The 19,425-nt window shown below is 38.0% G+C and overlaps 1 protein-coding gene across 1 annotated transcript; it reads left to right on the plus strand.

Moving 5' to 3' along the window:
• The first annotated feature begins 5,534 nt into the window (after positions 1-5,534).
• LOC132986544 (olfactory receptor 2K2-like) lies at positions 5,535-6,927 on the plus strand. The gene has a single exon (XM_061052996.1). It carries the CDS (start codon positions 5,753-5,755, stop codon positions 6,719-6,721), a length of 969 nt encoding a protein of 322 aa, XP_060908979.1. The 5' UTR covers positions 5,535-5,752; the 3' UTR covers positions 6,722-6,927.
• Positions 6,928-19,425: the final 12,498 nt, after the last annotated feature.

Here is a 19,425-nt window from a genome sequence, read left to right on the forward strand (position 1 = left end):
TTCGTCCATTAATATTTACAGTCTTTGATTCCCGCACAAGGATGCAACATTCTTTCATTTCAAGCACCCACATACAATACACCTCTCTGCAGTCTGCTCCCACATTCCTGTACATTTGACCCTCAGCCTTGAGGGAACTACTCCATAGTCACACACTAACCCAGGTGCAAAATGGGGGCAGGGTACAATAAATACTTAGCTTTGCCTGTGCAGCTCCTTATCATAATCCAAGATGAAGATGGCAAAAAAGATTCTCTCCTCTGAGGCCTGAGAGGGAAATTATTTTTGATGAAACTGAAGCTTTTGAAGATGATGAAGACCAGCCACCAGGACCAGTCACGCAGCCTCAAGCTGCAGGACCAGGCAGTCCACAGCCAGCCTCAGTAGGATCATCTACAGCCAGCCACAGGACCAGATATGGAAACTATCTATTTATTGGGGCTCGTATTGTGTAGACCAGTGGTACTCAGCCTTGTTTATCAATCAAATCCATTAATGAATACAATCAAAGTAAAATCTGAACCCGATCAATGCAGTATATCATATCAGTTAACCCTCTATGGCATGAATTTTATTTTTATTTTTTTGAGAAAAATTATTTCACCCCATATTTTGGTAGCTTGGGGGCCCCTTTTGATATATTAATAATAAAATATGCCCCCCCCCCCCACCAGAGAATGATTCGTTGCCTCAAGGCAACAACGTGCTATAAGGGTACTAAAATGTCATGATTTTCATTATTTACAAAAACAATACAAAGCAAGCAATCTATCTGACATTCATTCATTTTAACAAACAAAACATAATTTCTATCCATTCATTATTCAAACATTTATCCAATTCCATTAACAACTTCTCATGTAAAAGGAAACAAACTTTCTATTGCTAATGATGTCTCTAAATGTGTGTGAACAAAAACAAAAGAAACTGTCATGTGTGTGCAGTGTGTGTGTGTGTGTGTGTGCAGTGTGTGTGTGTGTGTGTGTGTGTGTGTGTGTGTGTGTGTGTGTGTGTGTGTGTGTGTGTCTGTGTGTGTGTGTGTGTGCAGTGTGTGTGTGTGTGTGTGTGTGTGTGTGTGTGTGTGTGTGTGCAGTGTGTGTGTGTGTGTGTGTGTGTGTGTGTGTGTGTGTGTGTGTGTGTGTGTGTGTGTGTGTGTGTGCAAGGGTTCATCTATATATGTTATGGTGTTTTCTGTGTGTTTGAATATTATTTAGTTCAAAAATGTATCAGTCCCAATGTTTCTTTGCATAGCACTATTACACATTACCAATTGCTCCAATATCTGGTATCCCTGGGGGCTAGAAGGGGCTGGAAGACTAGAAAAGAGCTATATAAACTCAAGTTAATTTACTATTTACATAAAAAATACTGTAACGCTGCTTCTGTGACTGTCAGAGAGCGTATTTGTACGCCTGATGTCGAACTTTTATCAGTGTCGCTGCGCCCTTTCTATTTGCCACGCGAGTGTCCGCAGCTTTTTATAACAGTTGTGTACATACATTCAAAAGCAAATGTCATCTCTGCCTCCAGCACTATCTTTGACACACTTGCACCAGATGCACCCAATTTTATAATGGGCGACTTCAATCAAGTCTCCCTCAAAAAGACACTTAAAAACTTCTATCAATATGTCTCCTGCCCAACCAGGCGGGACATGACATTGGATCTCTGATATGGGTCAATTAAGGATGCCTACAAATCCCTGCCACTACCACCGCTGGGACTTTCAGATCACAACTGTGTCCACTTACTGCCCCTATATAAAAATGTTTTAAAGATGGAGAAAGCACAAATAAAGGACATAAAGATCTGGCATGATGAAGCAGTGCTCTGCTTGCAGGAATGCTACAACTGCACAGACTGGGACATGTTCAAGCAATCTTGTAAAGATTTAGATGAACTTATTGATGTAACATGTTCTTATGCTGCTTTCTGTAGAGACATGCTCATCCCCTGTAAGCGAGTTAAGGTTTACCCTAACAACAAACCATGGGTGGCCAAATCTGTAAAGGTTAGCATACAGACAAAGAAACTTGCCTTTAAACAGGGTGCAGCCTCAGAGCTGCATGCAGCGACTAAGGAGTTTTAAGAGCAAAACAAAATTAGAAATCTGAATTAGAAAACAAGATGGCAACAAACAATCTTGGCTCAGCCTGGTCGAGCATGAAGGCCATTGCAGGCCTCGGAAATTTAAAGAGTGCCCAACTCACCACATTGAATTGTTTCAATTCAGACACTGAGTTTGCAAATGCCTTGAATCATTTTTACAATCGTTTTGATAACTTTGATTTTAAATCAGACATTCAAGAACTGAATGTTAAACTCAAGGACGATCAGCACTTTGACATATCCCAAAATGCTGTAGAACAGGCCTTCCTCTCAGTTAAAATAAATAAGAGTTCACAAACATGTGCCAAAGTACATATGAAAATAGGACCATCATAAAGTATGCAGACGACACTGTCATTGTTAGCCTTCTACGGGACAATGAAAACAGCCACGGTCCGGTCCTTGATGACTTTGTCAAATGGTGTGAGGAATCTTATCTGCAGTTAAACATATTGAAAACTAAAGATATGACCATCCATTTTAGAAAAAAGTCCCACACACAAGAAGTCACACTCATTAATGGTCAACCAGTCGAATGTGTACAATCATACAGATATCTTGGGACAATTATCGACTCTAAACTTAACTTTGAATTGAAGTGTGAAGCTGTGTGTAAAAAGGGGTACCAGCGTTTATCCTGTCTGAGGAAGATAGCCCGTTTTCACATTGACAAAACCATGATGACCCTTTTTTACCGTGCTTTTGTCGAGTCGATTGTATCTTTTTCTGTTGTGTCATGGTGTGGAAACCTCTCTGTGATGAACAGGAACTCTCTGAACCAGATCGTGAGGTGGTCCAGTAAGCTGATTGGAGAGCAACAGCTGGAGTCTGGAGACCTTGTACACCAGGCAGGTGGAGCGGCTCACCGGCTCAGTCTTAAAAGATGAGTCCCATCCTCTGTACTGTGAGTTTCAGCTCCTTCCGTCTGGACGAAGACTTTCAGTTCCACAGTGCAGAACGAAGCGCTATAGGAAGAGCTTTGTCCCAGCAGCCATTATAGAGCAGAACAAGTCATAGTGTGTGTGTATCATGTTCCTCTTTGCTGCTTGAAGTGGTCATTGTAATTTCATGAAGGCCTTGCTTGAAGGGACGGCGATAGCAGCCTGAGAAGTTGTTGTCATGCTTCTTAGTGGTTCTTTATTCATGTATTATTTATTCTGGTGATCTCGGCTCTGTAGCTTTTACAGATCAACTTGTTTTCAAATTGTGATTGGAACCTGCGCACTTTATGCACCTCAACACTTCTACCCGTGCACCGAGCATTTGCACTTTGTGTGTTTTACGTATTTGTCTGTGTTGTATTAAGAGTCTCTCCCTGCAACAAAATCTACCTACGGGTACAAATAAAGTAACCTGAACCTGAAACTTTCATTTCTATACAAGTTCTTCGATAAGCAGTCGAAGCCAATGCCGAAGTGAAAAATCCTGAAGTTCGTTGAGTGTCCGCTTGAGGCTTGCTTCAGGAACGTATGCTGCTCCCTCTTCTTGGAATCGGTTGCAAGATACTTTAAATCTTCGGGAGCTGGTTTCCTTGAATGTTTTTAAAGGTCTTCTTAATGATCTGGAGGCATAAATATCTGACTGTAGATGTTTTAGCTAACTCGTATTGCCCTTTTTGATCGCTTTGTTGCTGATGACTTATGATGACAGATTCTGATAAATGGTTCTTTTTGTGATTCCTGTATTTATGTTCATTTTTGTTAAGTGTTTTATGTCTGAAACCCTGTAATTGTGCTGCTGCCTGTCTTGGCCAGGACGCTCTTGTAAAAGAGATTTTTAATCTCGATGAGACTTTTTCCTGGTTAAATAAAGGTTAAATAAAAATATAATAAAGGAACCACAAAGTCACATACACACCACAGCCAAAAAAGACTGTTTATACAGCATAAATGAAATAGGTCTGATTAGTAATTGTCATCACTGGCACATTGTACTGGGGTGAATTTTTTTGTCTGTACACAAGCTGACATTTTGTCAACAACGTCTTGATTTATTTTGGCAGCCAAAATCATTGTTTTTTGACATTTCGCGTCATTCTGTTAGATTTGGACAGGTACATGTTTCACCCCTAAAGCCTGATACATGTTCCGCCTTCGTCACAGTTGATCACATCTCCTACATTACCTACAGTACTCCAGTAGGTTGCCTTGGGAGATGCATAGTCCCAGTCTTACGCCCAATTCACACATACCCCGTGCTCGCTGCGCACTACGCCGTACTTAGCTGCCACTCTAGTAAATCATTGTGTTCACTCGGTCTCTGGAGCGTGTCACCATCTGCACTACGCTCTGCTCCGTTTTATATGCACTCGGAGTCTATCCGGTCAATTTCAAAATAAAACACAATATACGGACTCGCAATCATATTTTTCCTTAATCCTGCTTCATGGAATACCCCTCAGGTTACTCACTGCTTTGTTTGATCAGGCTGGCTCGTTAAGGCGCCTTATCTCTCTGTTAAACTTAAACACATGCAGCAAACAGACACACACCTCTCCTCTCTCCTGCTTGTATTTTGAAGTATTAAGGGGCAGCTTTGGCTCAGTTGGTAGAGTCGTCGTCCCTCAACCGGAAAGTCAAGGGTTCTATCCCCTGCTCCTGCAGCAACATGTCCGATGTGTCCTTGGACAAGACACTTAACCCTGAATTGCTCCTGCTGCTTCGTCGGCAGCGTATTAATGTGTATGAATGGGATTAGATACTTCTGATGGTCTCACTACATAGCAACCACTGCCATCAGTGTGTGAATGGGTAGGTGTGACATGCAGTGTAAAAGCACTTTAGTCTGAAGACACACCGACAGGAGAATCTGGCAAGATAATCAAGTCTATGCTGACCTTGGTCAAAAGGGGGAAATCAGGCCCAAAATCTGCTGCTCACTTAATTATTATTTAATAATAATACTAAATTACTAAACGTGTTTTATGATTAGCTGTTTTAATATTTCTCAAAAATACTTTCAGAATTTGCATTTCTCTATAATAAGAACAAAGTTTGTCCAGGTGACTGTGCGTTGTAGTGAGGCCCCACCCATCTCTCCAAGTAGAGCTACTGTACAAAAATTCAGGGGAGGCTTGTTTTGTTCTCTTGTGGAGGGGCAGCAGACATCTGTGGTCTATGGTATCTGTTAGCCTAGATATGACTTTTGTTTCTATGCTCTGTCTGCTTAATGTTCTTATAATAATATTTACATGTGAACATTTGTAACTTACATGAGAATAAGAAATCTGATCTCACAAGCAATCTTTTCTTTTTTTTTGTCAGCATTGCGATTCCATCACTAAAACGGGACGTTATATTCCTTAATAACAATAATTAATTCAGCTATGCAACTTTGACTAGTGTAGTGAATCACACTGTTCACTGGTTAGCAGAGATGTGTCTTTAAGAGTTTGGTAAGATGTTTGGAAAATAACTGAAGAAAACATAATCAAAGCACATTTGTTTTCACTGTCTCCCTCTGTATCTGTACCCTGCACTTTTTGTAAATGTTATAAAATCAGAAAACAAAGGCTTATCAATTTGTCCGCTTTGATGGAGATGGAATATTGGACTTAAGTTTAAACTGATAAGATATACCCTTTTACTGAAGTTGTTTGTTCAAAGCTCTTTGTTTCACTTTAGTACATTTTCACTGTAAACTAATGGAGAATACAACTGAGATATGGTCTTTTGTGCTGGCTGCCTATGGTAACATTGGAGATTTAAAATACCTTTATTTCATCATAATGCTGGTATGGTACCTCTCAATTTTTGCAGCCAACACAGTCCTTATAGTTATCATATATGTTGACAGAAGGTTACATGAACCAATGTATATTTTTCTATGTAATTTATTTGTGAATGAAATAGCTGGCAGCACATCACTGTATCCTCTTATGCTCTCACAGATGTTATCAGATACACATGAAGTGACCCTGCCGTGGTGTTTTCTGCAGATGTGCTGTATCTACATATGTGGATCTGTTGCGTTTTGCAGTTTAGCAGCTATGGCCTATGATAGGCATGTCTCAATATGTTATCCTTTGCGCTACAACATCATTATGAACACAGGAAAAGTAGTTATGATAGTGCTGGTTATATGGATGTATTCAATCATTAGTTTTATTTTCTCATTTTCATTTATCATAAGTTTGAAATTTTGTGGAAACATAATTGACAAAGTTTTTTGTGACTACCACTTGGTGATGAAGCTTGCATGTTCAATCTCAACTCTTAATAACATGTCCGACCTGTTTTTTGCATTTATAACTATGGCTATCCCATTTAGTCTCATTTTAGTCTCTTACATGAAGATTTTGGCTGTGTGTCTGCATACTTCTAGAGAAACCAAGCAAAAAGCTGTAACTACCTGCACACCTCAGATTGTCTCACTTTCAAACATGTTTGTTGGCTGTATTTTCCATTTTGTTGATTCCAGGTTTGATGTTGCTCATGTGCCAGACAAAATACGCATTATTTTATCAGTATACCTCCTCGTTTGCCAACCTATTGTCACTCCTTTTATGTATGGATTTAATCTACCAAAGATACGGGAATCATTCCAGAGATTTGTGGTTACTAGAAAAAATATGTTTTTTAAATTCTGCAGGTGTCAACAGCAAGACAGGTAATCTCAGCGCTGAATTAGAAAAATAACAGAATATGGTTTAGAATCTTTAATCTATAATTATGTGGTGGGGTTACACACATCTTGTATTTTAACGCTGTGCACTACAAAATCATGCTGTTTTTATGATGCAAAGATGCTATCAAATGTGTCTATAATGTTTAGGATTCGGTCATTTTAATATTGTGTTGCACACTTGGAACCAAAAAGGAACTTCCAGGTGTGAATAGGTTAAAGGATCTAAATGTAACACCAGGGTTGCCATTGTCCATAAAAATGCATGCTTCACATAACTATTGGCCCCATAATGAACACTTTACTGATAAGGGTGGAAAAGGGTAAAAAAGGACAATGCATGATTTCTGAAAAAAAAACAACAACCCCTAATTTTTATTTTCTGTGACATATGATGGGATACAAATACAAGGAAGTTTCCCCACATGCATTCAGTGTTTTATTTACATATTCATATAAACCTTCATATTTTTCATCATTTGAGTATTTGATTTTTAATTTTACTGTACAAAACAAGTTATGTACTTCTTCTACATCGCTTGATCCAGTCCTTCTTTAACAACTTCAAAACCTGCATGGACAAGAGCGAGATATTTGAGAAAATGTGATTTTTGGAAATTGACATGTGTGTTGAAGTTGTATATAATTTACCAACATTCAAGTGCTGGATCTGCAAAAGCAGATTTTTATACGTAGTGGAAAGATGGTCTGTTTGCTCATAATACTGTAAGAATACTACAAGTTTTATGTGTGTAGAGTTTCATACAGTATAGGGCCTTGACCAGTCCTTACTTTTATTTACGTTAACATTCATGTACAGCATGTGACCCCATCTGTCCTTCCAGGTACAGTGTGCTGAAGGTGTAAACATCAAAAGGAAAGGATATGGCAGACTATCTGAGATCCTCAGCCTCAGCAACCCCATATGCCCCACAATTTACTTGGTGACATGTCTTCATCACACACCACACACATTAATATCATTAACCATTGGTTAAAAGGTCGTACTATTGAATGAAAATTAAAGAACAAAGGTATCCATATTATACTGGTGCTTTTTTGTGTTTATTCGTTTGTATCATTTATTATTGATTTCATCTTGGTTACAAAGCTACAAGTATGTCTGTCTGTCTGTCTGTCTGTCTGTCTGTGTGTCTGTCTGTGTCTGTCTGTCTGTCTGTGTCTGTCTGTCACTCTGTCTGTCTGTCTGTCTGTCACTCTGTCTGTCTGTCTGTCTGTGTGTCTGTCTGTCTGTCTGTCTGATCCAGGGAAGTTAGTCTTAGCAACCTGGTTTTGTCTTGTCTTCTTTGCCTTGCTTATCTAATGTCTTTAATTCATACATGATAAAATTGATTGTGTATTCGTATTGTGTAAATCTCTGAGTATAAAATAAAATGTTAAAAAAGAGGCATTAAAGCGTTTAACCAAGGTGGGAGTTAGTTGAATATTTCCGAAAATGGCGGGCCTGGTATCTGATGAATGTTAAATTCTTGGTTACCAGTCTCCATTTTTAAACAGAGAAATACACAATATTTCAGTGACGATGATGATGATGATGATGATGATGATGATGATGTCGTGGTGCCATGAAACAGAGAAAACAGGTGCATGAATTGAATGATGGCAAGAGAACAAGCGTTTATGATGGCATAATGTAGAAGAGAGAGTAGAAGTTTGGAGAAGAAGTAAAAGCTGTTCTAAGAACATCAGCTGCCAAAGTTACTGCTCTGTTTTACATACATAATCAAGAGGAGATGAAAAGAGGACAGCTTTAGCTGGGGTTAAGAGACTGGATGGAAAGCTGATACAGCCAATTACATTTTTTACTTCCAATTGCTTCCTCCATCCCATCTCATTTGAATTGCATTCACATCTCATTTGAATTCCATTATCATAGTTAAAGCCATGCCAAACGTATCCAAAGGCCCGTATATCCCACCTATGAAAGGCAGTTACTATCTTATAACACAAAAATGACTGCTAGATATGGAATAAATCATTTTTAAAATGCTGCCTCCTCAACTGGTTTTGGTGTTTTTTGCGTTACAAGATTGTGTCCCAACACCCACATGATAGCGGCCCCTTCTATTATGATCAAACCGTTAATCCAGACCTACACATACTCACTAACTCCTAGAACTGCATCATCATTCTAAGCCACATAGTTGAGAGTGATGTGCAATAGAATTTTTACTATGAAACTTTAACTTCAGATATTTTGTGATTATAAAGTCATTACTAATTTGCAACAATCTATTTGTTACAAGTTGTTTTTATTTTTGGATATTCAAAATTACATTACGGTTATGTATTGTTACAAGTAACAACAAAACTGTAGATATCTGACATGGGAGTGTTCCTAATAAGAATCTGAAATGACAATTGTGCATACTTTATTTATTTATTTGTTAGGGACAGTGCATATTAATGAACAGCTGTAACAATTACAGCTGTAAAAATGCCAGATTATAGCAGAAGCTATAGCTATCTGTTGTCCCTAGGCAGGTAAGAGAAAGACAAATTACAAATAAAATACAAATACAAAGGCACAAGTGACACAAGACAATAATAGAGGTTAAAGGTGGTCACAGACTTGGTTTTCTTTTATCCACTGTTTGAGGTGTGTTTTGAAGGATGCATATGTTTGTGAGTCTCTTATTGTGAGTGAGAGAATATTCCAATTTTAGTTCCTTTGACTGACAGAACAGTTTGTCTGAATGTAGTGCGTCTGTATGGGACCTCACAGTCTCCTTGGGCTGTGGCCCTGGTGCCGATCCCACTGGTAGACTTCAGCTTTATAAAGTCCTTCAAAGGAGGAGGAGCAAGTCCGTGCAAAATTTTATATATAAAACATGCATTTTTAAAATGAACAAAATTATGGAAATTTAGTAAATTCTGTTTATCTAAAACAATGCAATGGTGAAACAAAAATGGCTTTTTGTCAAAGATTTTTATGGCCTTTTTAAAAAGAGATTGTATTGGTTTAAGTGTTGTGCCAGCAGCAAGTGACCATGTGGTTATACAGTATTCAATATGTGAAAAAATCACTGAGTGTAAAATCATTCGACAGCATTTATATTCATAAAGGATCTTACCTGTCTAAAACTAACTAAAATTTATCGTCTTTGTTAATTGTTTGATGTGTTTTTTAAATGTTAATGTTGGGTCCAATGTTAGGCCTAAATATTTAAACTCATTAGCTAGACTAAGCTCTACACCTTCCAGGTAAACGTCGGACTGCTGAAGGCTGGTTGGCTGTTTAGTGAACATCATGCAGACCGTTTTCTTTGCGTTTAATTGAAGACATGAATCTTTGACCCAGCTTTGCACTTGGGTCATGGCTGTTGTTAAAATTTGTGAGACTTTGTGAGTATTTCTGCCCTGTGTAAAAACAACGGCATCGTAGCATACATTTGAACGTTTACATTTTTACACACTTCTGGAAGGTCATTTATATAAATAGTAAATAAAATAGGTCCCAAAATACTGCCTTGTGGGACCCCTGTTGGACAGTCAAGGTAAGAGGATTTGGTGCCAGAGATGGACACGCATTGTTTTCTAATTGATAAGTATGATTCAAACCAGAGTAGTGCTTCCTGTGAAAAATTGTAACAAGTTCATTTTGAGATAAGAACACTGTGGTTGACGGTATCAAAAGCCTTCTTGAGATCCAGGAATACAGCACCTACACAGGCATTCCTATCAAGAAAGCTTTTGATTTTTTCAACAAAAATGCAGTTTGCAGACTCTGTAGAATGGTGGTTACGAAACCCAAACTGCATCGGATGCAGGGGTGTGTGGCCATTATTTAAGTGTATATTCAGTTGTTTTGCGACCCACTTCTCCGCTATTTTGGAGATTACGGGTAGAATACTGATAGGTCGGTAATTTGCCATTTCTGTTTTATCACCAGATTTAAAAATTGGGGTGATAACAGCAAGCTTCCACGCTGAGGGCACTACACTTTGTTTAAAGGATAAATTAAGCAAATGGTAATTGGTAAAATTAATGATTCTTTATACAATTTAAAAAAATGTGTGTCGAGTCCAGACACATCTTTGGATGTAGGAAATATGTCATAGTGGCTATTTAAATAGATTTTTTGATTAAATAATTAAATTGCAGATATCTGTAATGAATCTCCAATCAAGCTGTTCTATGTTAAAAAATGTCCTGTTTTTATTTGACAGATAGCAAGTTACCATTGTTATTCCATATGGCACAAATGGTTTTTACATTGATCCATTTGAGTTAGAGCAAGATCAATCATTTTCACAAGGTGTTCTACATTTTATTACACATTCCTCATTATTTGAAGTTATTAGTTGTGGTTCATTGGTCAAGAGAACAGGGCACCTTTATTTTTTAAGTACTGTTTTTAAAATAAGGTTGCCTTGTGCACCTGGGGGTCAGGCTGGAACAAAACATTCAGGAACACTTTTGTGTCAGCCTTGTTAGACTTCAGAGCCACATTGACCAAAAAATATTTCCGCAAGAGCCACAATCAAACCTTTCTTTCCTAAATTATTTGTGGGAAACACAGTGACATGACTTGCCAAGAATATTTTCTGCTGACAATGTTTCCCTTTTTTAAATAATTACTTTGAATTTTTTTTTTCCCGAATAGGACCTAAAAGAGCCACAACTAGTCCCAAGTGAGCCACATGTGGCTCGAGAGCCTCGGGTTGAGTATCACTGGTGTAGGCCCTAAGTGTGTTCAATTTCTAAAGAAGTCATTAGAAATAAACTTCATTAGTGAGATGTGTTCCTGCTTTTTCTTTCCACCCATAGCTTGATTGTAACTGATGTTTATTTTTTATTGCATTTTATCACAAAAAACAAAAATCACTTTTATTCCTAAAACTGATCTAAAGGGGACACACAACGGATAAATATTAACTGCTGTCTCCTGCATTGATTAAAATAAATCTCTTTTAAGTTTTTTTACATAAATTGTTGTGGCTCCAGTGATTGGCTGCGGAATCCTTTTTTTTCTTTTCAACAACCCGATTTCATAATTGAATCCTATCCGATAGCTTGAATTCTGCTGTAAACCACTCTGCATTAAAGTCAAGTCTAGGCATGTCAGATGCAGGCGAATGCACAGACTACTGGAGAAGAATCCCAATCTTTGGTAATTTGTCTTTTCCGTTTGTTAGCTTGTTACTGTCTATATCTTGTCGTATGTACTGTAGGTTTGTATATATTAGTGTATTGTTCGTTTATTGTGTAATATATGAGGTGACGCCTGCAAGCTACTTCAGGCAGTCAACTCAAGCTGCACTGACTTCACACTTGACTTTTCTCATGCATTTCAGTGTAGGAGTTGAAAATGCTGCATGTTAACAGTTGATTTTAAACTGGCACCCCCTATTTTTTGTAATATTTTATGAACTATTCTAACATTTTTACATTGTACACTAGATGGTGCTATTGTGTCACTGTGGTTTCCCTAGAGAGGCTGCACGTGCTCGGTTCAAACATTAAAAAGCTGGCATGAGCAAAACACTAAAGTTTGCCCTCTATCAGTCCACAGATAATAAAGCTTTCCCATTTATCTTTAAGCTGGTTATGTATCCAGTGCACATGCAGTTTAAGACCGTTGTTATGATGTAACATGAGCTACGGTTTTATAAGTCTGTAAGCTTTAATTTGTAGCTTTTTGTCACCACATGCATTGTCGTGCAAAGTTTCATTTCATGAGTCAGTGCAAGTAACTCAAGTGTAAAAGCAAATGTTCTGGACATGAGGAACATGTGTTTCGTACAATCTTTAAAGTATTAGCTAGTTAGCAGAGAGTAAATGTGATCAAGATATTGTGCAGTCAGTTTCACATTGATTGTTGAACACTAATGTGTCGATGCTACACCATTTTTCTGCACAATGTTTATGCGTGCAGGCAAGCTGGAAAGTGTGTTGTTTGTGAAATAGTGTTGATAAAGCTGTTGATTGTGAAACTAGTAGAGGATTTGAAGTAAAGTAAAAGTGCCTGATTTTTATTTTTGAGGTGTTGAATATTTGTATGAATGTATTTTAAAAAACTAGTTACTAAAGTAATGTTACTTTAAACAGTGTTTTATTTGAATTTGTATTGTATTGTTTACTCTATATAAATTTTTGATTTTATGAGATGTGTTGGGGAAGGTATAGTGACTGTTTTGTCAGACAATAAATGAGCTGATATGAACAAGACCTTAAAGTTTGTCCTCTGTCGTTCCAAAGATTTCATTTTGGCTACAATGTGTCACGGTTGTGGAAAAACAAGGGAGGTGGACCCAAGTGCAGAATAACCAAAATGATTCAATTTAACAAAAAGGCAGAAGGCAAAAAAAACTAAACTTAGCTGAAACCAAACACTAGAAGTCAAAACACTAGAGCAGAAGACGACCGACATCCAACACAGACTCATATACGACAGTGAACTGACACAGAAGGGATGAAACACAGAGACTAAATAGACACAGGGGTAATCAGACACAGGTGAGACTAATGACACAGGTGAAGACAATGAGGGCAATCAACACTGGAGGGAAACAAACAGAGGCAGAAATAAACACAAGACAAGAAACACTGGTGACTAGAACTACCACATAAATCAAGAAACACTGAGATACACAGAGAACTCAAGAATGTAACATAACCACTAGAACAAAGAAACACAAGGATAAGAAACTACAAGATAAAACAGGAAACACTAAAGACTAAACTATGAAACATTAAGACAAAAACAAACAAGGGAAACAAGCAACACTAGGATGAATAACCACAAGGAAAACTAAACTTTGAAATGGACAAAATACAAACTAAAGACAATCATGATACTTTGCTGCTGGTCCAGATTTACCCTAGGTCTGGTGCCGGTAACATCAACACCTTCTTCTTTGTTTTTTTTTTCTGGCAGACTAGGCACACTTGCGCATTGCTGCCACCCGCCGGTGTGATGACGATGATCAATCCACTATCAGATCTATATCCTAGGATATAGACCTGTGTTTTTTAGGAAGCAAAGTACTGCCTCGGCTCTCTCTCTTTGCAAGTCTTCACTTCCTAAAATTGTTCTTAGAGAGAAGGTCTCAACGCCAAGTTTGAGTGAATGAATAACTCCCTCCTTGCTCCAGAATAAAGTGGACATTGCATCAGAATGTGTAACACTGACTCAAGGACTCTACAATGCCCACAGCAGCCATCACTATGCTTCCCCACTAGCACCAAGCCACTGGCTAGTCCACAGTTTCCTAGTCTCATCCTTGTTATCTTGACGTCAACTCTTCGTGAGATGATGACTCTATTCCCAGCACCAACTGAAGGAACAATACTATAAAATTTCCTCCCTTTCGTTTCTCTATCCCACTCCTGCTGCCATTGTTGTTTCAGTCTCCCATTAATTATGCTGCGATATTCCAATCTGCCTAAAAGCACCTCCAACTTCACCCTATCCCCTCCTAAACTTTCCTTAGCAGCTCTGTCTGCCACCTCATTCCCCTCAACCCCAACATGTGCCGGAACCCATAAAAAGCCTACACTACACCCCCTCCTCTCTAATTTAAAAACCGTCATTAATATCTCCCCCAACTATATCTGATCTAGCCCCACTGCCCTCTCCCCCTCCTAAAGCCATCAAAGCAGACAATGAATCTGAACAAACAATAACTTTCTCCAACCCACTTTCTTCTACCCACCAAAGTGCCCACAGAATAGCAACCAAATCATCATTTTTATCATGTAAAAATTGATAAGCCATCAGGCAGCCTACAACAATTACATATTTGAACATGTGGAACATAAAACCCAAATCCTACCCTCCCGCCCTCCGGATCCCTTGAGCCATCAGTATAAATGTGCAAAAAATTGTTCCAATAAATATTGAGGTGTTCCTCAACATATGCTGCAAAATGTCTCACTATACCTTCCTCTATTGATTTTTTAACGGACAAGTCCAGATCCACCTCTGGCCATAACCAGTGTGGTATAGGTGGCCAGCAGAGAGAGGGGGCGCCACCCCCCCCCCCCCCCCCCCCCCCCCCATTCAATCCAAGCTCCTCCATGAACTCCCCAGCAGAAAGCAAAAAACTGCCCCGATTTAGCTGGCTCCCACCCTGCCTGCCCTTGCCAAACTCCCAACACTTGACAACACCTTCTTCCAATTAGCATCTATTTAAGCTGCAAGATATCGGGTCTCTCCCTCTGCTCTCTCAGTGCCTGACATGCACCAGTACTGCACGCCAACACCCCAGCATCAGCCTGTAGGCTCCGACTAGGGGTTTAAGATATCATCCCATTACTACTCAAATGTCTGCATGTGAATGAAAACTGTGAGGAGTGTGAGGTCGGAGCTTAGACACCAAACACAAAGTATATTCTGCTGCAATAAATATTTTAAACGATACAAACTGGAGTTGTCTGACTGAAATAATATTTAATGCTTGTACAGTCCTTGTGTGTGTGAACATACATGGCCAGTAAAGCTGACTGTGACTTTAATTATTGACAAATAATACGCCTTGTGTCATATTAAAACACCAGTGACACGTTAACAACGTTACAAACTCACTTTCACCAAAAGGGGACTATAAGTTGTGAAGAACATTGCTTTACTTCAAGTGTCACCTCTTTTAAGGTGGTTTACAATTAAAAGTAAAGTATAGAACTCACTATTCTGACTTCTTATTTGATAATATTATTTACTTATTATATTATAGTACTTTTACTTTCTATACTTTAGCAAAGTAATTATAAGAAAAAGACGCTTGATTGAAAGTGCACTTAATATCAGATATTTTAAGTAGCGCTAGTAATATTTTTAGTGGGGCCCAACGGATTAAAGAAGACAAGATAGACACTCAACTGGAAAGTCATTGCGCATGTACGTGCATCACCGCTGGACACGATGATAATGAGTGATAATGCTTGTTGTAATCCAGCACAGTCTGATGGTGACAGCAAGAAAGAGAACTGCTAGTGTAATACAATGAAACTCAAATGAAATGCTATTTGACTGGTAAATAAATGTAGTAATATCGGCATATATCTGCAATAAAAGTAACCGATACCGATAGTCACTTTAAACGCTAATATCAGCCGATATTATGGGCTGGTCGATAAATCGGTCAGGCTCTTTAACACAAATTATATCATAAGCTTACTTTCTCTTCTTCAAAAGTCATTTTCAAGTGTGTTTTGACCTCAGGAAGAGATTGACCTCTGCCTGCAGGATGAACCAGCAAGATGCCTAACAGAGGAGGGAGAGGAGGAGGGAGAGGAGGAGGGAGAGGGGGGAAGGGGAGGAGGGGGGAGAGGAGGAAGAGGAGGAGCTCACTCTAAGGTCAAGGAGCAAGGAGTTAGAAGGACAGGCAGGAGGAGATACAGAAGGGGACCTGGGTGGAGACAGTCCTGAAGAGCTGGCTGCTGCAGGGAGCCTCCGTAGGATCAGCTTCAGGCTGGTCTGATCCGGGTCGTGGATGAGGACGGCAGTCCAGGGGAAGCACTAAAGACAGAAACAAACTAACTATTTCAACTTCAGATTAAAAGTCCTCACAACCATAAAGTGAAGTTATAAAGAATATTCAATAACTGTTCATTTAGTTTGTAAAAAGATCGTGACAGAAGCAGCTGCTAAAATTATCAAGTGTTTAAAAAGAGAGTTTATATTTAACTTTTGAATATAATTTCATATTTGAGTCGCAGTGGTGGCGCAGTGGTTAGTGCCCGCGCCCCATGTATGGAGGCTGTAGTCTTCCAAGTGAGCGGCACAGGTTCAAATCCAGCCTGTGGCCCTTTTCCCGCATGTCATTCTCCACTCTCTCTCTCTCTCTCCCTGATTTCCGACTCTATCCACTGCCCTTTCTCTCCATTAAAGGCCTAAAAAGTCCAAAAATATACCTTTAAAAAAAAGAACTTTAAATATAAATAAAGTTCAGTATTTATTATTAAACAAACTAAACAATCAAACAAATACAATGTTTACTGAAGCCTACAGTTGTTAAGGAGCAGTAATTTACTTTAGGTAAAAAAAAAAAAGTGTGAAAGATTTCAAACATTCTTGATATTTAAATTAAAGACAACAGTTTGTTAAATACAAACTGTTAATTTAAAAGGAAATACGTTAATAATGACCTCTGCAGGAGAAGAAGGAGAGTTAGGAGGAGTTACAGACCGGGACCTGGGTGATGAACCTCCTGAAGAGCTGGCTGCAGACGGGATCCTTCTGAGGTCACCCTCGGGCTGGACCAGTTCGGGTCCTGGATGAGGGTGTAGGCCATCCTGAATCGCTGGTTCGTCTAGATTTTATATTTAGGGGATTTTTTTCTATCTTTTAGACTCTAAAAGATAGAAAAAAATCCCCAAATTTAAACTTGAAGTGACTGATAAATTGAAGAATATTTTTTCTAAAATTAAAGTCCTCACATACTCACACTAAAATGAGCAACAATCAATAATTATTTATTTAGGTTGTTAAAAGTCACAGACACATTTCTATGAGTATTTACAGTAGAAAGTAACTTTCCCTTATCATGTTCTCTATTATCTATTGTTGATTTAATGTACTTCAACCATCAAAATATTCAAGTTTACACTCATAGACTAATTTAGGATAAAACTTAAAGTTCCTTAAACTACTTTCACTGTTTCTTTCTCAACACAATATAAATAAAATGTGCCTTTCTGAGTTTTAAAGAAAGGCACTGTTTACTGTTTACTGTTTACTGTTTACTTAGGCCTGATAGGCCTAAGTAAACAGAAAATAATTTAGTCATCTAAAGATCATGACAGAAGCTGCTGCTAACATTATTAAAAAGAGAATAAAATGTAACTTTTACATGTTTCCATATTTGTTTGTGACTACGGTCAGTATTTGATGTTAAACAAACTAAACGATCAGATAACTACAAATAAGACTTTTACTGAAACCTAAAGTTTTTAAGGAGCAAGAAAACAAGCTGTTGAAATAAAATAATTATTTATTTGCATCTCTGAATCTCAAAGGTTTGATCTTGTTGACAGTGAAACATAGTTTTATTAAAATCATCAATCTTACGTCTTCTTCATTTCTTCAACACTTGTTGATTGGAGGAGAAAACGTTTTCGATGAAGATCTTTTGTGAAGAAATCCTGGAAAATATGACACTTTTAAACCACTTTGGATATTTCCTGCTGTCTCTGAGTTTGTTTCTGTTGAAAAGAGAGTTTGTTTTTGTTCGAATAAATTCATGTTCGTATCTGGTCTATCACCTGGCAACCTGAAGCAGCTTTTTATGGGTCACTATGGAGATTAAAAATGCTGTTTACTTTTGATTACACACAGAAAACCCTGTTTTAATTGATTAAGGCTAATTGAACACGTACATTCAATATTAGCTGTATTATAGACAAAAATAACACCAATAAAGATTATGAATTAATAATAAGTAAGTAACGATGTGAAAATACGAGGAAAAGAGACAAATGCAAAAAAAGAGGAGTTTATAGATAGGCCTAAAGTTGTTTAAGTTTATAAAGATGTGCATTATGATCATCACAAAGTTAGCCTTCTTTAGTTAGCCTAGTTATTTATTTTGGGCCTTTGACTCGTCATGGTCTGAAGACTAGGCCTTCAAATAAACACTTTGTATTACTAGCTTATATTGAGTTTCTGTCAAATGTCTGTCATGTATAGGCTAATGTCAGTAGGCCCTACCTTTTAAATGTGCATTAATACACTTTTAACAATAACATTGTTTAATCTAAAAGTTCTGATCGAAAGTTTTGACAGTTTTATTCAATGATCAATCTTACGTCGTCCATGTTGAAACACATGAGCTTCGTGGTGATGTTCAGTCGATGTTTGGAGAACAAGAGTCGTTAATGAAGATGTTTGTCGAAAAAATCCTCGAAAAAATCAAACTTTGAAACCACTGTGAATATTTGCTGCTGTCTCTCAGTGTGATTTGTTTCAGATTACTTATTAACTTAATTTTCAAATCTTTGTCTCTACTTTAACGTCACTCACATGGCAACCTGGGTTACTATGGAGATTTTAAATTTACTTTTGACAACTCCTTTATCACCCAATTTCAATAACTTCACATTATTAAAATATCTATAAAACCTTTTAGTCTTTAAATTAGCCTGAAGCTAGGGACCTCTAAAAAATACAAAACACACCGTTTTCTTGATTTTTCACTAGGCTATCTGTTAGAAGAACACATATCACTGATTAACCCCCTCTTCCAAAAAGGCCACAAGATGGTGCTGTTATTCTTTGTACTCCACCCTCATACTTTTTATACTAATGCTGAGTAAACCACACATAGGCCTATTTCTGTAATCACCTCTACGCCTACTATCATTGTCTGGTCGCCTATTTGAACATTTCTTGCTTTGATAAAGATGTTAGACTGCCACTTTGATTTCTAAAGCTCTTTTACAGACAATCTATATCACTGCTAGTGTCAATTTATAGTACCAAAGGCACAATTAAGACCTCTTACTTAGGCCAGTGTCATTTCCTTTACAAAAAAAAACTTAATCCAATAGTTAAAAAAAAAAATGTCAGTCTTCTGACCACGAAAAGCACTTTTAAACTGCCATTCACACACTGATGGTACAGGAAGCTATGTTGAGTGCCCACCAGTTTTAACTACATACATTCACATGCCCCTGGTTATGCAATTTGGGGTTGACTGTCTTCCCAAAGGACACATCAACATTTGGACT

The sequence above is a fragment of the Labrus mixtus genome, chromosome 13 (assembly GCF_963584025.1).
Source record: "Labrus mixtus chromosome 13, fLabMix1.1, whole genome shotgun sequence".
NCBI classification, from domain to species: Eukaryota; Metazoa; Chordata; class Actinopteri; order Labriformes; family Labridae; genus Labrus; species Labrus mixtus.